This window comes from Dermacentor andersoni, chromosome 3 (genome assembly GCF_023375885.2).
Source record: "Dermacentor andersoni chromosome 3, qqDerAnde1_hic_scaffold, whole genome shotgun sequence".
Classification (NCBI taxonomy): domain Eukaryota; kingdom Metazoa; phylum Arthropoda; class Arachnida; order Ixodida; family Ixodidae; genus Dermacentor; species Dermacentor andersoni.
Genome location: NC_092816.1, coordinates 71350258 through 71374212, shown reverse-complemented (window position 1 = coordinate 71374212; position 23955 = coordinate 71350258). Strand labels below are relative to the sequence as shown.

Genomic DNA, 23955 nt, shown 5'->3' with positions numbered 1-23955 from the left:
TGTGTTCATTTGTACGAAAAACGTTTGAGAGCCCTACAAACAAGACGCACACGCAGTGCATATCACGTAGTATATCCTGTATTTACCGGTCTTCTGCAATAAACGTGCAAACACTAATACCTTATAGACAAAGTAAGAAGCTGTTTAAGCGGACGTTTTGCTAAGCGCCCTGCAACTTTCTAATTGGAATTTTTTGCCTAACTTCGTTGCTTCAGAAGATGGTTAATTAAGTTTGACTAATTATGCAAATAATCAGAATAAAAAAAACAGTGCGGCTTACTCCATCCAATAGACAGCAACACATTTGGTGGCGTCGCCTTGGAGTGCATCGGCATACCTTTAAATACTGGCTAAAGTGTTCTGGGCTACCCTGTATTAAACTAGGTGTTACGCTCGACTTTCGCAACGTGAACTGTTCCCGGCACGCTCCGCGTGAATTAGTCGAACGTACACTATCACAAAAAAGTAGTAATCATAGCAAATTAAAGAAAAGAAATATAAACAAGCATGTATGAGGAAAGGAATTTTAATTATGCCGCTCCAGCATGAAGGCGAGCCTAATGAAGAAGGATGAAAAGCTGGGCGAGTTGGTACAACTCAAGAGCCTAATGAAGCCTGATCTTTTTGTCAATTGGCCGTCGGCAGATGTGACAGATGTCAATTTGGGCCGCACATCTGCTGCAAGATCCGTGGCCGCACATGAACGCCATGTTACGGCGCCGGTTCATGCAGATGGCGCAGGTCAAAGCCTCTTCCATCTCGCGAAGCTTCGACAGCAGTTCGTCGCTGGTGCCGGGAGCACCTGGTCCACCACTCGCGCCGGCCTCTCCACCATCTGAAGGTACAGAAAGGAGGCATCGATTTGTAAACAGTTGTTTGGGAAGAGTAGACGACTTACAAAGGCAGCGTCGGGCACTTGCTCATTTAGCACACAACACAAAAATATTAGTATATTAGCGCGTTAGTATTTATATAAGAGCGTTGAACTTTCAAGCAAGTTTTACTTTGGAACTCGTGGTTGTAATCTGTAACCGAGCGCCAAGCCGCAGCAAGGGCTTCGAAATATTTAAAAATTAAGTATTGATGCCATCATGTTGGCGCCACGAACCGCTTTGAAGACGCTTAGAAATATTTGTCCTGGGGCTATGAAAAAGGTTGTTTGTCCAGGAAAGCATCACAGTCCTCCACTTCAATCGATTTAATGCACATGTAACACAAGCACTTCCAAATCGCTATGAGCCAAAGATTCTTCACTTCAAAGGAAAGCGCGCGCTGTCACATGTGCGCGTCAAAGTAAATCTAGTTTAAAGGAGAACAGAGGCAAGGGAGCCTGCGTTTGCCTGCTGAAACCTCAAGGGAATATTGTTTCCAAAGGTTACACAATATAATTTTATTGAGACAACAATTACATGGACACTCCCCGCGCGTTCCTGCTGTCACCGTCGGCGTTGCCATAATGGGCCGCATAAAGTCCAAGGGCGATATATCGCCCTTGGACTTATGTTGTATGCTGTATGCGTGAGTGAAAGCTTGCGAGGGTGAGCTGGCGAAGCTGGCTCCATATTACGCGCACCAGGGAGGAAAGCGGGGAGGGAGCGCGCCGTCTACCATGGCGCGCAAGGCACCGAGGGGAGGGGAGGGAAGAGGGGGGACGTTCTACTCCGGCGGCTGCTGCGTATAGCGCGGCCGCGCTCAACCACCGGGGTCCTATCTTCAAAGGGATCTGCGACGAGTACGGAGCCTAGGTGCACCGAGGGCTAATCGCTTCGTGTGCGCTCTGCTCTCGCCGCTTAGTTCACGCTGAAGCGAGAGGCAGCAGGAAGGTCAATTCGCTCGCTGCTGCTGCCGTGCTCTCTCAAAGGGATCTGCGATGAGTACAGAGCCTAGGTGCACCGAGGGCTAATCGCTTCGTGTGCGCTCTGCTCTCGCCGCTTACTTCACGCTGAAGCGAGAGGCAGCAGGAAGGTCAATTCGCTCGCTGCTGCTGCCGTGCTCCCTCAAAGGGATCTGCAATGAGTACAGAGCCTAGTTGCACCGAGGGCTAATCGCTTCGTGTGCGCTCTGCTCTCGCCGCTTAGTTCACGCTGAAGCGAGAGGCAGCAGGAAGGTCAATTCGCTCGCTGCTGCTGCCGTGCTCCCTCAAAGGGATCTGCGATGAGTACAGAGCCTAGTTGCACCGAGGGCTAATCGCTTCGTGTGCGCTCTGCTCTCGCCGCTTAGTTCACGCTGAAGCGAGAGGCAGCAGGAAGGTCAATTCGCTCGCTGCTGCTGCCCTGCTCTCTCAGTCAATCAGTCAATCAGTTTATAGTCACTTATATATATATGTATATATAACGAGAAGAAAGGGTGGTTACCCGAAGGGCCTGATTTTTATTAGTCATATCATAAGTAGTCAATAAACACTGACACCAAGGACAACATAGGGGAAATTGTGTTTAATAAATGAATAAAGACTCGGCAAATTAATGGAAATGAAATTGGATGAAAAACAACTTGCCGCTGGGTGGGGAACGATCCCACCTACGAGGATCTCGAATCCGGCAACATTGATGCCTTCAGGTAGCCCATGTGGGTTTACTCACCGGTTGCCCTCACCCAAAAAAGATCACGTTCTCGTGACGCCTGCGGAAGAAAGGATGTTCCACATCCGCCGCAGAGGTCTGTGAGGCGTGCAGACAGGACACAAGAGTAGAGAAGTGGACAACACCACACACTTCACCTCTTTCTTGCATAATGAATCCTTACCAACTAGCTTAGCTTTCCGTTGTTCTGAGATCTGTGAATGGTGGCTTTGCCTGACACTCCCAGAGTTCTACTAGGAAACATAAATACCCAAGAAAGTGGATGGGGAAACGGCACCGCGATTGCTCAATTGGTAGAGCATGGCACGCGAAATGCGAAGGCTGTGGCATCGTTCCCCCCCCTGCGGCAAGTTGTATTTTTATTAACTTGAATTTCCATTAATTTATCCTTTCTTTATTTCATATGTTAAGCACAAGCAATTTCTCCTATAGTGTCCTTGGTGTCAGTGTTTCATGGCTCCCTATGATATGAGTTTGTATATATATATATATATATATATATATATATATATATATATATATATATATATATATATATATATATATATATATATATATATATATATATATATATATATATATCGTTGCAGCATGGAATCACAGGTTCCGGCACAGGACTAGTTAGAAGAATAGAAGCACGTAGGAAAAATAACAGGACTTCACTGATGTTTCGGCCGGGCTCCGGCCTACATACATACATACATACATACATACATACATACATACATACATACATACATACATACATACATACATACATACATACATACATACATACATACATGACTTGTCGCCGGTGGGAGCCGAATTCACAATATACGTACTGCGCGTGCGTTGAACTACCAATTGTGCTACTGCAACGGCTATCAATTCGTCCACTAACTTGGGTATTTATGTTTACTAAGTCTAGTTTTGGTAGTGTTAGCCAGCGCCACTAGGAGCCATGATGGGCGGATGTGGAAAATGCTTGTCTTGCCCGATGGCGTTACGTAACACGTGAACTTAGGAGTGCAGGCACGTGGCTAAAAAAGAAAACAAAATCCTCGTATACTGCGTAATGACATCAAGAGTGCCAGATTTGAGGCGGCAGTGGGTCTGCTCCTGAATAACACTTTGCCACGTTGTGAACGTGGTCTAAATCGCAGATCCGGGAGATGCGGTGTAATGCTAACGCGTTTCTCTCGCATTTGCCGCTAAATCACCACCGATTTTGCTTATTTTCTTGCACTTTGCCTCCGCCTAAATGCGAAAGACGCGGCCACGAAGACAAGCGGCCTGCAAACTCGTGGTCAGAACCAGAACGCCAGAGCCATTGAGCCAACAGACAGTTAGGTGCAGAAGAGGATGCATGCAGGTAGAGTAGAGTGGATTATATTTAAGAGAAAGCTTTAGATCGGGAGTTCCTATCTGAATATATATGAAAACAGAGAATGTAATTTCCTAGGCAACCAGAAAACTACATTTGATGAAATTTGTTTTACTTAAAATAAAAAAGTTAAAATGTAGTGATATAGGAAGGAAACTTCTTATTCAGGTCCTGAAATCATTTTTTCCCCCTACAATGGTTAGAAGATTGCAAAATCAAAAGAAAGAGCTCAAGTATCAAGTTTACAACACGCTAATTCCGCAATAAGAAATGGCATCACGATTCGTTAAATTACGCCAAATAATGCATACGAAGCAGACGAAATAGATGTATTATGCGGAACTCTTACATATAGACTACAAATTTGTGAGTACGACTTCTGCAATACCCTCGCGGATACTGCAGCTTCACGTAAGCGCATGCATGGAATTTGTTCGGCCAAGGTACTCTAACAGGAGCATTCTACAGAACTGCGATATCTGTTTTTCGTGGATAGATATGAATTTTTAATATTTCGTGCTTCATTTTAAATTTCCGAAAAATCGGAGCAGATCCTGAGCTAGAGCTGTCGCTTATGTGGAGCAGAGACATACACACACACTTATATATATACATGGGACTGCAGAATTTAATCGTTATAAATTCCAACTGCAAAAGTTTAGAAAGTAGACGAGCGAAACCAAGACAGACAACTCAAAAGAAAATCATGAGTTAAGCAGCTTTTTATGCAAGAATAATTTCTTCACGAGTTAGTTTGCAATTATTATGTGTAGTTGGAAGATAGTAGTAAGCCAACGTCTGAAAAGTCCATTCGTGAATCCCTGAAATGTCTCGGAAATGACGCGGATTGCAGTTTCTCACCTGCACGCTCGTCAGTGCCTACGGGGCGAGAGGACTTCCAGCGGTGAGACCTGAACAACCACCTACGCCGCGGGCGCTAGAAGGAGAGCAATAGACATACATAGACACTTGTGAATAAAGTGCAACGCGCACGATCTGCGCATGTGTGAGCACATACTTGTCACCCCATTTGACATGCTGTATTTACCCAGTTACCATTGGCTCGATATATATTATGCCGAACCGTGGATATAAGCACCGATGACGACTGCCGGCCGCCCTGCAGCTACGAAAAAATTCTAACGCGAGCGCCACATCGTTGACGATCATTGAAGATCCCAGCAACGACTCATACTGCGAAACCATGAACAGGGAAATCAGGCTTTACTGAAGTTAAAACGGGAAAGAATTGTGAGGTATAATGTCGCGAAGCTGTGGGGACGGTTATGAGAACCACCCTAGTAGAGGTGATTCGGATTCATTTTTACCACCCAGGGCTCTTTAACGTGCACCAAACGCATCACATAAAAGCGTGTTTGCATTCCGCTTCCGCCGGTATGCCGCTGCCGCGGTCGGGATTTGAACCCGCGAGCTTGCGCTCAGCAGCCCGACACCACGTGGCCGCTATAAGTAAAGGGCAACGTTGCTTAACAGAGCTTTGAGCTACGTCAGCATACATTTAGTCCTCCGCAGGATTCAAACGGGGGTCTACCCAAATTTATTAGGATTGAGCAAAATTTTCCCAACGATGTACGGGCGTGCCTGTCCGTTGTGTAGCGACTCGCCACCATCTTTGTACCACATCGTCATCATCATCATCAATCCAGGTTTATGAATACCTCCACATCTCATGCGGATGCCAAAATGGACCGCCGAATTTAAATGCCTACTTAGGTATAATCTAGCCAACACACTAGAGCAATGGGAGGCACAACTCGCCAGCTCAGACCCGAAGGTGCAGAAGGCTCTTCTTGGTCACGTTCGGCTAGCGGCAGAAGCCAGTGGAGCCCTGGACTTGGGGCGCCACTCATCAAGCTCCTAATTCCCTATACCCCTTTCCCCAATTCAATAAAGTTATTCTCTTTCTCTTGTTTTTCAAAGCACGTTGTGTAAGCGATATTTTTAACGAAGGCTCCCTTAACCTATGATAAAATTTGGTCTTTATAGAGTCGTTATAACCATTGAAGTTGCAGACGGCTTAATGAAAGATAATTGGCCGCGGGCTAATGAGCCCAGAGAACCTGAAAAAGTCTGTATAGCAGGATAAAGCCAATTCAATATGCAACATAATCGGCGCCATACAGTTGCTTTGATTACAAAACAAAATGGATAGCAACAGCAGATATACAGTGTGTTTCGGCGAACATTTAACTAATTTTTTAATAATCATGTGAAGTGAATAGCACAATTCTAATCCTTGAGCTGTGTTGCTCAAACAGGCGGACACTACTTGCGCGCGAAATCGAAATGCATAATCGAATAATTACCAACATTTATTGATTAAGTTTTTAACTGATTACTACATGGCACAGGCCGCAATCTACAAATGGTAGCCAAGGAGCTCGCAAGGCAGATTCCATTGAAACCAATTCTCAGGATGACACCAGTTTCGGGATAATAATTCTCGATATTTACGAAGAAATACTTTGGCAGTTCTGTTACTTTAGTGCTTCAATGCGTAAAATGGTATTGTGCTTAAAATGTTTCTTTTTTAATATATAAAAACGTAAGCGGGTACGACGCTGCATTTTTACTGCAAGTTTGATGGCGCATTTGTCGAAAATGATGCCACCCAAAGAATTATCTTCAAAGGAATATTCCTTACAGGCTCACCGATTACAATTTGTAAATTGCAATATGCACCGTCAGATAATTAGTTAACTTAATTAGTGAATTCTTGTTGATTAGTCAAATATGTATTTTGATTTCTCGGGCAACCCTTCGACAAGGCCAACTCAAGGACTAGAAATGTACCATCTACCACGTAAATTTTTGAAAAATTACTTAGTTGCCCTAGAAACACCTGACACACACCTGTGGAAAATATGAAATATGCATGCATATTTTCGAATAGATGTCAGGGAGAGGGCTCTTCAGTACAGTTGCGGCATGCGCAGTGAACTGTTATGTGTACTGATCCTAAAGAAAACAGGTATGACGAAGGCTTTTCTTTGACCATGACAGAAGCTGAGTTCTAATTAATCTTATAATTCTGTGGTGATCGGTCAGGACTTAAGAGGAACAGTGCTTTACATAAAAACCACTTCATTCTGATGGTGTTTTAGTATGCTCTTAAAGCGTCCGGTTTTATCGATGTAATTTGGCCTACAATCGTGTCCCCGAACTGTGTACACAACACCGGGGAAATTTTCTTTTACAGCGAAGAGGTATATGGCTAGGGTTCCGTGTATTGGTATGTACGTGCGTCAAAAATAAAGAAAGTGAGCGTGGACCAATCCCGGAGATAGTGCAATACCGGGCCGACCCACGGCGGAGATGAAGCACGCTTCAAGTACTCCGCCCCTAATATTACTACTAATAATAAATGAAATAAAATCATTCAAGTTGCATTGTTTCAAGTCGATGGGTATGCTGGAATCGTTTGTCAAGAACACATGGACTCAGAAGCAGAATGGATTGCCATATATGCAGAGAAGAAAATGTATGTAAAACCATACACCTTTGTCTCGGAAGAGGACAATGCCACCGACTGTGTGTATGTCTGCGCCGTAAAAAAGAAACATGTAATTGTGAAGTTCACTGTGTATACATCTCCAGGCACACCCAAGTGTGATATCTAAACGTTCACGACCAGTCAGTTTGCATTGGTTAGCCGTGATGACACTACCCATGTGTTCATCGTTGGAGACTTCAATGTAAACATTTCAAAACCAGACAAGAAATTGTTCGCTCAGTTTGTGCTAGAAAAGTTTGGTTAGAAGCACCGCTCTGCATGGGATTAGGAAGTCCAAGGCGACTGTCCATCCACACATGTTTCGTTGTGACAGGAAAATATAATATCTCGAACAGCAAACGCGAGAGAGGAGACGTGAATCATGAAAGTACGCAAAGGTACGCGAATAACTTGTTGTTAAAGACGGACCTTGTGCGGAGGAGATCTTGTGGCCAGCTCATCCGAAGACACGCTGCTGGAGCTGCTGCTGCCTGTGGGATAAATATGAAAGGGCACATGTGCTATAGGTCACTCGTTCACCAGGGTTGTGTGAATCGAATGGATCATGGTAGCACCGTGATAATTTTAAATGTGAGGAAGCAGACCTACTGCACTATGTGTTTATCATTCCGTGAGGTGTTAGGTACACATACGAAACGGTAGACCGGAGGTGATGGTGCGCGTTTAGCGACCTTGACAGTAACATAAATGGACAGATATGTGTTTATTTTCTGCTGAACTTCACTCCATGAAAGAGACGGCGGAGAACGCGAAAAGGGAGACACGTAAATAACCTTGGTGCCTGTCACAAGTGACCTATGGCGCAAAACTAGGAGATCCCATACTGTGTTCAGCTATACACACATTCACGCTCACATTCACCTTCAACCAATAAGAAAATCAGTTTTGCGGAAATCCGCAAAGCTAGGCAATATTTATGGAAGGAAAGAAAGATTGCTATGCATCCTAAAGTAGCATAAAGGTAGAAAGGCACACCATACGGATTTCACATCGACTCGTGCGTAAGAAATTATGTGTAGATAATTACTTGCAATCGATTATATTTATCGGTATTTTTGTATTTGATCGATTACTTTTGTTTTTCTCGGTAACGCTCACTGAAATTCACTCTTTTTTTCGCTAACTAATTACATACAACCAGTTACTTTAATGACGAGGAAAGCTATAGCAGGCGACGAACCTTTGGCTATAGTTGAAATTGGCTGGGACCACAGTAGGACGTCAGCGCTCGCGCCAAGCAGCAGCTTCGCGAATACATGTGTTTCGACAGGCAAATCAGGGCGCGCAGTAATTTGGTTCCTCATTTATACGGTATAGGTCGCGCGGCCTTTATTAACGGCATCGCTTTCTCATCTGGCATCCCGCGACGATATCGCGTTTATACGCGGCCTAGGCACCACCCCGTCAGAACATCCCACATAGCGAGGTTAGGGATTGTTTTCTCCATTGTCATTGGATGGTTTTCGGCCTCGTTTCGCTAATTTGCACGTCGGGTGTTCGCATGCTGCAGCGCTACCCCTCCCTCTAGCGCGCGCTTTGAGCGAGCCTCCAGTGTCGGTGTTGATGACCCCGCGAAAAAATTAGGGAATATCAGCGACGAAAATTTCGAAAACCAATTTTTAGTGATGATAAACCACGTGCGAAGGGGTGCAGCAGAGGAGGCACTGAAAAATCCAGGCGAGCCCATCCTATTTGTACGCTAATGAAATATTGAATCCAGAAAAGTAACGTATATGTAATTCATTACTTAATTACTTGCGTGGGGCAGTAATACGGGAGTACAACGAATTACATTTTTGAAATGAAGTAATTGTAAACGATTACATTTTTTCCGTAGTGCGCACAAGTCTGGTTTCACAGGAATAAAAGCATCGCAGTTAGAGAAAAAAAAAAAAACGCCTTTAATCCTACTCTTCCTCGGCTCACATAAGTTTATTTGTTCCGATCGGGTTGATACACGAGCCTTACAATCCAAATTACCCTGAGGCACTCGCTACTGTCGACATTCATTCGCATTCACATTCACGGAGACTCGCATTTAGTCAGCCCTCGCACGTATTTATGTTCATATTCAGATATTTAGTCGCGTTCGTCGTTCCTGAAGTTAGTACGAGTTAATACCTGTACAGAGACATGATAGTGTCCTGTTGTAGTGACGGTGAAGAATTGGATAGTGCTAAAATGGTGAGTTTAGACTAAAACTCATTACTGGGTGAACTTGTGCCCAGAAAGCCGAGGCAATACTTATAGCAGAACGAATGTCACGGGCCAAGTCGGTCCTCTATATATAAATGCATCATCCCACATTCTAGAGTAATCGCTGCAGCACAATTCACGTCATGTCCGTAACTTGGGGCACTATAACGTAAAATTATTCCAATATGATTTTATTCCAATCTCCTGACGTCAAATTTGCGTAACCGCCGACTCAAGCACCGGGCGGTAACCCGCACGGTTGTCAGAACAGACCAATCAAACGCTCTCTTCGTTCATAGGAGGTCACTTTTGTTTGCTTGAAGAACGAATAACATTGCCTACACTGAGCGGCTTGTCTTGTCTAATTGGCTGACAAGAGGCGAGGAGAACGCTCAAGTGGAGAGGGATTCTAGAGGACCGAGCCACTGCACTGAAAGTCGATAACCGGATGAAGAAGGTGGTGCCGGCGTCTGGGATTGCTCCGCTTACCCTTACTTAGCTTACGGTGGCTGGTCGAAAATCGCGGCAGCATGCAACGGAAGCTTAAGAATGATGCTAAAGCGCATCCTAAGCAAAGAAGAGTTGGCAGAGTGAGGTCGTAAACGTGCCGAAAGTGCTCGAAAACGTTACACGGCCACGCAAGAAGTTTCATTACGCGCAAATAAACCCATGCTCTCTGGCAGGTGCGAGTAGCCGGCGCCTGAGCGATCGGCGGCAGCCATCTTTTATTCCTTTCGGAACGGGGCAGCCTGCGGCTATTCAGAAGAAAATTCAGTTTTGTTCGGCATATTAATGCCACTTTAATGCGTACATGTCACTCTGACGCGTTAGATTTTGCTGTTTTGTGACGTCGCGTGACAGGCAGGTGAAGTGGGTGCAGCCCGAAAACTTTTGACCAATAGCCGGGGGCTAATGGCGAAAAGGCGTCGAATAAAAAACAACTATTTTTCTTTTTTCGGTCAAATCATGCATAGTCAGTGTGTATACGTCATATCAGATGGGGAGCTGTCGCGGTTTTCGTGACGTCGCGTGACAGACAGGTGAAGTGGGGGCGGTCCAGAAAAGTTTTTGGCCAATCGCGGATGGCTGATTACAGAATTGGAATAGAAAAGTTTGTAATAGTTTTACGTTATAGTGCCCTTGATTACACAATACTGCTTCACTTGTAGAATCGGGGACTACATTCACAAAATTTGACGCAGAAGGCGCCTCTTACGACTGGCTATAACTGAATAACAGCAGTCCCGTTTGCGTCAGTCCATGGGACGGCAGTGCACCGCAATTTCTTAGTACGGTAATGCTATGTGACAGCGCTTACATGTCGCTTAGCAAAACAGCACGCTGTTTCTTGTCCTCACCTTCTTGCACTGTAAAAATTGGCTTTAACTTTTCATGTGACTCAATTCCCTTTCGTCAAAAAAAAAAAAAAATAGAAAAAGAAAGAAATCTGCAATAAGCTTTCGGTGATTAGCGTTCTTCCGATGGGTGGAGGAGAGCAAACAGCGGCGGCAGTCTGCCCCCTAAATGCAATATACGCCACCGTTTACATGCAATACCCGAGACGGTCTTGCTCTATCTCGAACTACCCTCTCCTGTTGCATTAATGCGATTCGCCTTTCTAGCTGAACATACCACCGTTAACTTCGACGCGAATGCGCAAAGCGATACGCCTCTTCTCGCGTTCATGTAAGCAACGCTGCCAATGACAATCCGGTGAAAAGCGGTCGATGGAAAGAAGCAAAGCAATGTACGCGTGTCAACAGACAAAATAATAGTAGGTTTTAAAAGACAGACGCGTACTGACACACATTTTGACAAAGGGTGCTTGGAATACACCCAAAAGAAATGATTGGGATTCAAGTGCCACAACCACGATCTGATAATGAGGCACGCTGTAGTAGGGCGACTCATGAAACTTAGACCACCTGGGGTTCATTAACGTGCACATAAATCTAAGTACACGTGAGTTTTCGCATTTCGCCACCATCGAAATGCGACCTAATATAAAAAAAAAATATAATAACATCCCCGGGTCAAGCACCGCACCGGTCCGAGTTTTTCCTATTCTTCTTTCTAAGTACTTTTATCGAAATATGATCTACTGCGGCTGAATAAAGGACGCCTAGGCCTAAAGATAACGCTTCCGCAAGGGCGCTTCTTTTCATCGGCTGGAAGAAAACAAGTCCCTTTGTGGAAACGATGACTCCAGAGACATCCGTTGTCGGAACTTTTCTTTCTTTATTTGATCCTCGTTTCATTTTCTACACATCTTGCGAATCCAAACGTATGTACCGCATTAAAACCGAGTTCGTAATTAGAATAAACGGCACGAAGTCTAGAGAAACTTAAGTCACACTAGCATTCAAAACTAAGAAAAAAGAAAAGAAATAAGGGGTCATACTTGAACGAATGGTACCGGTATGCGTCGTCTAGATCGACACAATAATAATTCTTATACTTTTGTGTTGCTAATAATGGCTTAATTATTACAATTAAGCCGTCGCAGATTTCAACCAATTTACCATCGAACGAGCGGAGTGACACGTTTCTTCTTTTAGGAGCAGCGACCACATCGCACTACTTGCGCTCGCGACCAAAACAATAGTGCGTCGCATACTCGAAGCTCACTGTTTGATCTTTCGTTACGTTCACAAGTTGTAGTTGTAATACATGAAGTAGTACTTCTGTAGAAAGCGTCGCCAAATAAAAACAAAGAAAGAAAGAAAGAAAGAAAGAAAGAAAGAAAGAAAGAAAGAAAGAAGCCTGCACAGCGACGCACGCGGCGTGAGACTTCTACGACCGAACTACTTCTGCAGCTTCTGCAACGTTACCTGCTAATTACAATACGGTCGGAGCATAGGGAGCTTTAGTTGAGGGTATCGCGTACCACTTTTTGTTTTATCGCGCACTTTGAGACTTGCAAGTAACTTACTGGCACTGGAGATGATGTTTAGCCCAAACGATGAGTCAGACGAGGAAGAAACGAAGGACGAGCTTCCCATGGTGCTGAGGCTAGTGTTGCTGCTTCCGCTCTCACTGGCGATATCAGACTGAAAGGGCCAAGACGCATGGAGAGAGACAACGGCGTCAATCACAAATGATTGGACGAACAGCTGTATTTACTCAAAAATTCTTTACGATGACGACTACACATAGTGTCTCGCGTTTGTATCGTACTGCCTGTATTTATCGTTAACCACTGTTGCTCACTCCAATACTGAATGTGAAACACGGCAACCACAGCTCGCCACTACAAAAAAAAAAGTGGGCATGTTTTTATCCCGGGGAAAGCCATTTCGAGCTCTTTAAATCTCTTCCCCATCATTGTCTACACGGAAATAAAGTCATTCTTCTTCTTCCCTTCCTTCTCCTCCTTCTCCTTATTCTTATTATTATTCTTTATAAGAGGTCATTGATTTCATCAAACTATACAGTGTAAGTAGAAAGCGTGAGCTGTAGGAATTTTCTAAGGCAGTAACTGCTTATCATGTGCTTGACTGCATTTGAAGCAAGCCGCAATATTTTTTCTCAGCACTCAAGTCGCGAGAAAATTGAATTTCCACTCTATTTTGTCACTTATTCAGGAATTGGGGCGAGCAATAGGTTGGTCATAGGCCAAAAATAAACTAAGCACGTTGCGACCCGATGGCTCATTTGCGACAACATTTCGGTACCGTCAAAGTGGTTCATTGCTATGACATTGTGCACATATGAGAGCGAGGTCGCGGCCGGCTCCTCCGTGTTAAAACTTTGGCGAACGGAGTAAATAGCGATACCGTTGTGTAGTTCTCTACTTTTTCACTGTCGCCACACGTACGCACCTGGACAACAACAATTTCCTGCAGTTCGCTCTGAGCGTAAGTTAACAAGGTGCACAAGAGGGTCCAACACGCACACCCTCGTACGATGAAACCTGGGATGTCGTCAAGTGCAATAAACGTTTTCGGCTTGAGCGACCGCATAGAAGCCACCAAACTCAACGTCACCGTCATTGCCACAGAGAGTTGTCCGTGGCTATAGTTAAGGCATATTAGCACTCGACGACGAAGGCGCTAGTTTCGGCACAAAAACGGGTGAAAGAACAAAGGAAAGCTATTCGCCTTATAGAACGATCGAAAGAGCCGACGAAATTAATTCCGTTTATTATATCAATGACGTTTTTGAATGTCTATATTTGTTGCAGCTAGGATGTTTGGGTAGCATTTCTTATTTCGATGCGCGATTCCGTATAGAAAAGAGCTGGCAACCGCCACATCTGCAAGGGAAGTACAACTTACTATACATATACGTCGACACGTGATGTGTGTGCTGTCCTGGGTGGAGCTATGCTGGGCGATTACGGTTTCCGGGAAACGGAAGTCTGTGGGAGACCGCAAGCGAAAACCACTTCCGGGTTGAAATCAAGCCACATCTCAGTTGTAGGGTGCCTCGATGTCCTTCCTCCTCGCCCGCCACTCCACACAGAGCCGGGGAGGAGGTGAACATTGAGGTGGACGCTGTACTGACAACTTCTGACAACATTTTTAAATTGTCTATCGTGTATTGGTTATCGCGACACATTGGTAAAGCTTTTTAAACCAACAATACCTGTAGCGCATTCCCTGCTAAAGCAACATGGTCCCCCGTTCTTGCACCCGATGGGTGGCTGGTTTTAACAGCCAACGGTTCCCGGTGGTTTTAGCAAACGTAGCCCTCCAGTACGACATCTCTCATGTAACAAACTGTGCAGTTATGGTGACGTTGAACACAACGATTTATTTAGGAATTAAAATCATTCGTTTCTTCTGCTGTGACTTGAAAACTCTTGGGGCAGGGGAGGGAATCAGAACGAACTTTGTTTGGCCGAACAAACTCCACCGGACAATGCGAGAACTGTCGAAAGTGCAGCTGAATATTGGACATGCGCTTACTGTAGCATGGGTACCAGAAATGTTCTCGGAGCCTACGTGTACGTGTACAGTGTACAGTGTACAGTGTACAGAATATTTAAAGCCGTCTTGCACATCGCAGTGCCCAAGCATCGTCCAATTACTGCACTGGAGAACTTTGTTGCCTTAAAGTTGCGGAGTCTGACTATAGTACAGTTTGACTCGCTATTCTGGAATTCTGAGCACCCGCCGCGGACCAATAATTGGCCCACTGGTCTCGATGATAGATGTTATTCGCAGTGGCTCCAAAACGCTTGAAGCGGGTACGCCGAAATTAATAAGAACATGTTTACGCGAATTGGAAGTGGCCTCATTAGTGCAATAGATGGTATAATTAAACAGTGGTTTATGCGCACAGTCATGTAAAAACATATTAAACAAATTTGATAGGAAAAGATTGTTCACCTGAGAGTGGCACGAATCTGCAAAGGAAACCCATTCTGGTTTGCCTGAAAGGAGCCTTCGAGGTCGAAAAATTTGTCCCGATTCAGGAGATCGAAACCGCAACCGGCACCTTTTCGGGGCGGCGGCTCTGCCATCTGAACTAAGCGGGAGCCTAAAAGGTAGCAGCACTCGGCCGAAATTGATTGCCAACTCGAAGCACGAAGACCTTGAATATGGCATATGGAATATACGGAATATATGGAATATACGGAATATGGAATATATGGAATATATGGAATATACGGAATATATGGAATATGGAATATACGTTCTGCGGTTACAAAGCCAGTAAGTACTTTGTAGCTTTGTGTCACAGTCGGGCGGACGATAATTTACATTTTCACTTTAGAGGTAGCCCTGCCATGTCCAAAGACATGTAAGGCGCATGCAGCGTGTAAATGTCGCCAAGAATGAAAAGGTTATGGAGCATGCTTATGTGGATACACTTGCATAAATGTAATAATATGTAGGTAAGGTGTACGCATGTAAACTAAATTCTGGAGTTTTACATGCCAGAACCCCGACCCGTTTATGATGAACATCGTAGTGCAAGATTTCGAATTATTTGGCGATTCGTTAACGAGCACCAAGTCCAAGTACGCAAGCGTTTTTTTCGTATTTCACCTGAATGCAAATGTGGCTGCTGCGGCCGGAAATCTAACACGTGACCTCGTTCTTAGCAGCGACAAGTCATAGCCACTGAGCCACCGCGCGGCATATAGTGGGTCTTCAAAGTAGAAGTATTAGTGATTAAAAAACTTGATGCAAGTTACGCAAAATACGCTTGCAAAGGTGACTAGCTTTGCGAATAATTGGGGTAATCAAACGCCTATATAACAAAACTCTTTTTTGATGTATGTTTCTTTCATAGCGAACGTGGCAATGTTTATATTTGAAATGACAAAAAAAAAAATCGTATTTTAACACAACTTCACTTTGTTTGATTCTCCCGGAGTATTTCTGTTCTGAAATATTGATATTCAAATTTCACACCCTCAATCACCTAATTTCGCTTTCAGGGCCGTGGATCTAGGCACAGCGTGAAGCGGGGAGGGAACGTCAACGTGAGAAAAAGAAAAAAAAAAGTCAGCTGTTGCTTCTTTCGTCACCAGATAGCAAGACCGAAGGTAATATCAGGTTCGCCCAGCCTGTAAATGATATGCCACACGCAGTAAACTACATTATAATGCGTTCGTCTCCCACAACTACTGGGCCCTCGGTGCAGCAACAGCTGATACGAGTGCTTCGCATAACGCGTTTTGGGTAGAAACGGATAACATTTTACGCTGAAGTGCGAAAACATATTTTGACGGCACTCTGCAAAATAGAGGAAACGAATCTCACCGGTAAGGACTCAGATGATTGGGAGCTTTCGCTTGACACGGTAGTGTCTACACAAAGAAAGAAGCAATATGGTTAAGCGCACGAACAACACCGAGAAACACTGAATACCTGCATAGCAGCCATGATCTTGCGTTGTCAAAGATTTAATTACCGGCAATAAAAAAATAACGAGCTTTAAAGAGAAAGCTTAAGATTTCTGATCCCTCTTTGTTTGACTAGGCTTAGCCAAGTTTACTGGTACGGGTAGGTCGGGGAGTATGGGTGAGCCAAAATATGGGTGAGCCAACTTGAATGACGTTTGAATTTTGAATCAATATCAGGTGGTGGCTTTAGAGTGCAAGCCGGCATTGAGTTAGGTGGACCTGTCATCGTCGAGTCTGCGTGTTATCCTTCTTCCATTCAGGCAGAAATTGATTATGCGTGCTGAAAATTTACTTATGTCACTTTCTACATCTTTCGCCTAAAAAGAAAAAAAGCAACCAGCACGAAAACTCGAACTTATTATTGTCTCTTATTGACTTCGCAAATATGAAATGCACGCACGAAATGCGGAAATTGTTTCAGTTACCGAAAAGACTTCGTGCATGGTTATCGCGAATAGGTATGATATGTCCTTAAGATGTGGAAGAAAGTAGTAAACATCACTATTCTGGCTAGTTCTTGTGACTATAAAGTGCTAATCTATAGGGCTTACAATTACAGACACAGTACAGAGAAATGTTATAGTAATGCGGCACAACGCACAGATTGAATACTTTTGGCCCTTGGACGGAGCCAGAAACTGCTGAGCGAATTTCCTCACCACCTTTTTTGGGACGCATCCCTTTGCGTCTCCCCATTCAGGGCGTTGCCATGCGCGGCCATCAACGCTCTTGCAGCGGTGTTAAGGAATAGAGTTTCCTACGAAAATTACTATAAGGAACTCGGGTGCTTCTATGAAAATGACAGTACATGAATATATGTCTAATCTTCATGCTTGAGGCTTCAAATGTTCTCGTTAAGTTAGTGATTGCGGTCTATTATTGCGATAGCAATTATATGCGCACTCCAGGAGAATTTATGCCGTCACCATTAGCGTCGTCGTCGTCATCGCCGTGAGGTTCTGTATAAAATACAAGGGCGATAAAGTCATCGCCGCATGCTCTATGCATGAGTAAAATAGTGCGAAGGTGAGCTAGTGAACGCGGCTCAATATCGCGTGCGCCTCGTCTGTCGAGAGCGAGGTACGGGGGGGGGGGGAGGTGAGGTGAGAGAGGCTTCTACGGCGGCCGCTGCTTACGCCGTGGCCATGCGGGCGCCGTATCTTGAACGGTTATCTGTGACGCGGCCAAAGTGCGCGCCTGCGCTGGCCTCATCTTCAAAGTCATCTGCGATGCTTGCAGAGTGCGCGTGGAGCCGGTAGCTTCACATGCGCTTTCCTTTCGACGTTTCGTTCGCACTGAAGCGAGAGATCCACAAAAGTCAATTCACTCGCTGTAGCTGCCGCAATTCCTCACTCCAGAGTTTTGACAGCGAGTTTCCGCGGTCGACGAGCGAGATGTGTTATGTTTATCTGTGCGTGCGTGACACTGTGCTTGTTAGTTAGTAAGCGAATGTTTACAAGTTTGTACGGTCGATAACCGTGATAATCTTTGCTTTGTATAGCTGTTTACGAATTTGCTATCGCAATTGGTGCTTCGCCTTTCGGGCGAAACTGCGACTTTTCTCTCTGAATCTCAAGCAGTCATAATTTCATAAACACTGCAATTAGCCCCTTCACTCATGCGTTATTATTGCTAACTGTTCAATTTTTAGGGCAGTGTTGAAAATCACCCGCTTGCAATCCACAAAGCCGTGTGAGACCATAAGGACAAGTTTTAGACATTAACTAGCAGTCATCCTCACGTTGGCTGAGTCGCCATGCTTGGAGCTCTCATGCACACTAACGCCAGAGTTCCTTCCAGTAATTATAGCAAGAACCATTTCAGAAATTATTCAGTTGTATACAGGCTGACGTAGAACAAATTTCGAGCTTTTTTCAGGGATCGATTCACTCCACACCTTGACTAATTAACTTGTTTTACCATTTCTTCGTATAACTCCCTTAATTTCTACGTCAAGTTCACGAAAAGGCCTATAGCATGGCACAGGTAATTATATGCACGTATAAGAACTAAACCAGAGCTAGAGTCCGTGTAATGTACACTCGGCGTGCAATAACAAGCGAAAAGAAAACTTTGTTCGTCGAAGTTTCTTTTGAAGATTTCTCACAGAATGTAGGCAGGAAAAATTAAAGTTGGAAACTTACCGGACGAGGACGAGCTTCTCGAGCGAAGGACGACGCGTATTCTTGTGCGCGTCTTGCTACCATGTGTCTCCTAAAGAAAAATAGGGCATTTAGCACAGCTTAAGCGTGCGCCAGCGTGGTCCAAGTGAGAAGGAATAAATTGTGGATGCAAACTAAGAATGTGTAGTTTTAAGTGAGTTTTTATATTTTGAAGACGGTAAGAGAGATGCTTCGCTTTGCATGCTGCTTTGCATGCGATCGCCTGGTCTACCGTGTTTCCAAGCTCACCAATGCTCAATTTGTTGAAGCCGGCTCTGCTAAACGATTAAGACAGCTTAAAGGGTGTTCTGCGTCGTCTTTTCGAGTCTCGCAGTAACAGCTGCTGTGGTGCTGAACTGAGAGCTCCGCAAGTGTCATTCTGTTGTCATGGGCTCGACTATAAAGCAGCGCTGCTGCTTCCCCACTATCCTTCCGATGCATTTTAAAGCGAAGCCTTCTATGTCACGCTGGTTCGACCGTGAGCTCCAAAAACTCACTGCAGGAAAGCCAACTTGCACATCTGCGTAGAACACTACAGTTTACATTCGCAGTACCGCGCCAGCGTTGACTGGCCGGCCGGTCAGTGCCTGATAACTGCGCGAAGCGACGGGCTCGGCAAGAGTTGCGCGTGCGCACAAAGTTCACTGGAAGCGCAAGTTACGTCTGCTAGGCATGACACCGTCGCGATTAACTGACATGCTGACATTTCCTGCTTATCGGATACAGCAAGTGCGCTTGAACACGGGCTCGTCTTAGGATCTGGAAAAAAAAAAAGTCAAAGCCTCTTTTTTAAAGAAAGGTGGTTAGACGTTACCCAGAGAAGTTATCCAGAGGAACCGTATTTATCTGCATTGCATTACGCGCGTCAGCTCTGAGGTGCAGGAGATGAGACCGCTGGCAGACCGCCGGAGTTTGTGAGCTCTCAAGGATACAGCTAGATAGATTTAGCTTGACATTTACTACCCGTTGCTCTCAGACCAGCGTATGCAATGCAGTGTGGTATGTACGTACGCACACAGCTGTTCAGCCGGAACGCGAATGTGCGTGACGCACAAGGCTCATGTCAGCAGTGGACGCTAGAGCACGCTGCCCTGGCTCCGGCAGAGCGGATTGAGCGGAACATGACGGTGCGTCCTCTTAGTGGTTTCTGCAGCCAAACGCACTGCTCGTCGCTGAAGGTGTTGCGATCGTCCACGCGGGAGCCGCACATGTGCCGCCACTACCACGGCCACTCGACGGCGCCGAAAGAACGAATGCGTATCGAGCGTCCTTACTATTGAAAATAAGCTCGTTAGCATCACTGGGTCATTGTTCCCGTAGCAAGCGGTGGTAACTTCTTTAAATTTAAATGCCAAGCTTGTGGTTCATAAGATGCAAAGGAACGTAGAGAGGCCTGGCTTAGCTTTAGGTTAAGCAATGAACATAAGGCCGCGAAGACATACGGCGTAATTTGATTGTAGTTTCGGCGCCGCCTCTATTCCATTAGATGCCATGCTGAAAATTTGATCATGGCTGCCGTTTGAGACATACTTTTATGTTGGAAGCACTTGCGGCGCCATCCCCGCCCTTCATGACGCGTGAAGCAGCGCACAGCTTGAAAGAGGCGGGGATGCGTCACGCCTAACATAGGTCGGAAATACGTTCCGTGGCTGTCATTTCAAGGTTTCACCACGTCGCGCTCCGCACGCATAGCGTCCGAGTTGATCAGCGCACAATGTGCCCGTGCACGCCCCCCTACTGCGGCGGACCACACTGCGTTACATTACAACAGTCAATTACACTGACGACTCCCTGTCAGATAGGGCGATCTTTTAGAAAATGAACTAGCAAAATCTTGGAAACCTACATGCAAGTCATTGTCGTCTCCCCAACGCAATCGTGCTTTTCTCGTAAGCTACGCATTTCGAAATGAGCTTGCATGACAATACAGGGAGGGGACAGAGCAAGGGTGCTCCAAGGCCTGCTGCGTTGCCATGTTACGCTTTTTGCAGTTCTATCCTGGACACTTTCTCAACGGGCTCAGCTACGGCCACGCTGAAAAGCCAGAACAGTGCTAGCATTCCAGTGCATCCACGGTGCAGCTGACCAAGCGTTCATCTTATGTACACACACAGGGACACACGGACGGAAATGAAGACAAGTGCGCTAGTTGTGCCTACTTGCGCTTTACATAAGCTGAAGCGTAACTTGCCCAAATGTCTGTTCTCTTAACAAGCCCTTTTTGCACACGTGCCCGTGCGTCTACATGGATTGATGCTTAACACGGGCGCCGGTTCTTCAGAACGCGCTTCGTGAGCAAAGAGGTTTGGTAGGCCCAAAGAGAAGCATTCCATTTGTTCCGTTCGTTTGCGATGATATAATGCTGAAAGCGAACACTTACACGATTAATCTGCATGACCCTCGACCGGGTGGCAGGTTGCACCGAGGAGTCCGGACGATCGTCCTCTGCCGATATCAAGCCCAGCTGCGCCAATGGCGTCGAAATAAAGCCGCCCATAGGGCCAGTCACCACCGTTCGCCTATGCTGCCGCGCGCCTACATAGTCGTCGTCGTCTTTCCCACTGTGACTCCGTCGGGCGCCTCGTATAGTGCACTCGTAGTGCGACTATAAAAAAACGAAGAGGAATAAACCAAAAAGAATAAACTAATCTGGTCTGTAACGTCATTACATATATGCTAAACGTGAATCAAGGCCGAAAATAACGATATCACGAATGGCCGCGCTAAACTTGCAGAACCTCGCCGAACCGAATGCGATTACTCCCTGGGTGTGCTTTGTGTGTGTGCGCACATGTGGGCGTGTTCATGTAATTTCCTGCATGAGGCTCTGGGGACTAATGATCCAAAAAACCCTTTTGTTTCTTTAAGTGCTGTTTGCCATTGGTCAATCGAATCCGCTAATGACATGTTCGACACGATAATCAGCTGGATTCTGCTCTTACGAACAGCGCTAGCTTTAAAATACGGCAGATACACTTCATACTGCTCAAGTGCAGGAATGCGAAAACATTATTCGGTCACTTTGGTGAGATGTCTTCTTTTCGCGCGTTCTTTGTCCGCGCAAGCTCTCGCTTGCATTCTAGATGCACTTAGATAAGGCAAAAATAAAATAAAAAATAAAAATAAATAATCAGGACCCATTCCATCTTGTGAAGGTGGTTGGTCAGCGAAGCTGTGGGGGGACCGTCACCTACGATACAGTGACGAGAGAAACAGTAAACTTTGGAAAACATTTATTTTGTAACAATCGTCACCACTGCTTTGTGGTCATACGGCTAAATTTTCAGTTTTAACCGCAGAAACGTTCTTAGTCAACGTGAGGTCAAAGCACATTCCATGTGGGGTTGTTGGCTGAGTGGCGACGTTCATCGGCGACGAACTGGACAAACCACCAGTTTTTTTTACTTGGCAATGTCAGCGTTAAAATCTCCGACAATGATGACCGGTGTGGTGCGGTCACTTGCCAGTGCCGAGAAATGCATTCGCATGAAACGCTCGATGTCCAATCTGGGCGCTGTTAGGTACATACAATGTGTCCTTACAATGAGCCATTGCATTTTTTGCTTGCTTACGGGGGTATGAGCAATTGCTTCCGTGGGTATGTGCAATTGATGATCACAGTTTTCTACATGTCGTTCTCCATGGTGAATTTTTTTGTTTGTTAGGGGGGTATGAGCCATTGCTGATGAAAGTTTTTACTCGTACTTTTATATGCGTAAGCATTTCTATGGTAACCCAACGAGAAAAGTGTCCGTCCGTTCCTCCTTCGCATAAAACGATCGCTTTCAAGATAGAGCCAGCCAGCTGCGGAAGAAGACGACGACGTTCGCGCGAGCAGTGGCACGAGCGCGTCTTTGTGACCACGTGAAGTGTATGTACAACCAGGCATGCGCGCACCAGAACTGTGGAGCAGCCGCGGCTTCGGATCGGAACGTCGTCAGCGCACCTGGCGCCGCCACCTGCAGTAGTTTGCTTGCCTCCTCAGTTAGCATTTTGCCGCCTTCCTCAGCAGTTCGTGTTGCCGAATCACTGTCGCATTTACCGTTATGGTGCCAAGACAACCACAGCCGCTTAGAGAAGACGAACGGAAACGCAGGAATGCAGAGTATCAGCGTGAATACAGATTACGCTAGAAACAAATAAACGACGTTGCGCAGAATGGGGAACTACAGCAACACGCTGCCAAACGCAACAATGGCGGAACGGCGGGACGTGTTACTTCGCCGGCTGCTGAGTATGACGCGGGCGCACTCTTGAAAGCGATCTGCGATGAGTACAGAGTCTAGATTCGCCGGAGGCTCATAGTTTTGTGCGCGCTGTGTTGTCGCGCTTTGTTTGCGTTGAAGCGAGACGCAGCCCGAAGGTCCATTCGCTCTCTGCTGCTGCCACACTTCTCAACCAAGCGTTTCGACAGCATGTGTTCGCGCTCATTGAGTGAGATGTGTTTATGTTTGCCTGTGCGCACGTGAAAGCATGCTTTTTAACTTAATAAACGAATGTTTGCGAGTTTATACGCCCTATAAAGCTACCATCCTTACTTCGTATAGCTGTCTACTAGTTTGCTATCGCAATCGATGCTTCGTCTTTCGGGCGAAACTGTGGCTTCCTTTTTAATAAAATAAATGACTGCGAGCCATCCTTACATGCCTTGATCGAATATGTGCAACGTGAAATTTCATAAATTAGAGGCAATACGCCTTGTGAAATGAGGAAATATTTGTTTTGCTCAATATAAAGCCTCGTTCAGGGGATCTTGGTGCGCTCATCCAATGTTGCGGCACCAGGTAAGCAGCAGTAGCTCCCGTACGAAGCTTCATCGGACGGCATCAGCTGTAAAAAGTAAATTGCAAGCATGTGTCAGTTTAGCATTTAGGCATTAAAGAAAAAAATGGGTGTAGAGGCGAAACGTGCGAAAGTGGCGATTGAGCGACATTATAAAGAAAAGCAATTCACTTTTACAAACATGGTGTAGAAAATACCAGGCTCATCCCAAACAATACTATACATAAAATATGACGAAAACATCCGATTTCCAAGCATTCCCCCCATTTCTAGGCCTTACTTCCTGCTTTTTAGAGCACAAATATACGAACGACTGCACGTTTCCGGCACAACTCGGCTTCAGTCGACGCGATGGTGCACCACGCACAATGGTGGCCACCGGCTCCCAGCGAGACCACGACAGACGCTCGCAGATTGCCTCCTACTCGCACTAAAGATAAATGTGTGGCTGCAAAGCCTGTCCTGAGTCATTC

The 23955-nt window shown here is 45.5% G+C and overlaps 1 protein-coding gene and 1 pseudogene across 1 annotated transcript; both read right to left on the bottom strand.

The window, feature by feature from the left end:
- Positions 1 to 510: 510 nt before the first annotated feature.
- Positions 511 to 22233, bottom strand: LOC126545566 (uncharacterized). Its single transcript, XM_050193490.3, has 7 exons — positions 21081 to 22233; positions 18683 to 18752; positions 16396 to 16442; positions 12612 to 12729; positions 7892 to 7953; positions 4810 to 4885; positions 511 to 835 (listed from the first exon to the last, which is right to left on the bottom strand). The coding sequence occupies exons 1-7, from the start codon at positions 21195 to 21197 to the stop codon at positions 606 to 608; spliced, it is 720 nt and encodes a 239-aa protein (XP_050049447.1). The 5' UTR covers positions 21198 to 22233; the 3' UTR covers positions 511 to 605.
- On the bottom strand, positions 7231 to 7379 carry LOC126520967 (U2 spliceosomal RNA; annotated as a pseudogene).
- Positions 22234 to 23955: the final 1722 nt, after the last annotated feature.

Coding starts and splice junctions, on each gene's coding strand:
- LOC126545566 (XM_050193490.3), bottom strand. CDS start 21,197: ATGGGCGGCTTTATTTCGACGCCATTGGCGCAGCTGGGCTTGATATCG. Junction 18,753..21,080: donor GGGTCATGCAGATTAATCGT/GTAAGTGTTCGC, acceptor ATTTTTCTTTAG/GAGACACATGGTAGCAAGAC. Junction 12,730..16,395: donor AATCATCTGAGTCCTTACCG/GTGAGATTCGTT, acceptor TGGCCCTTTCAG/TCTGATATCGCCAGTGAGAG.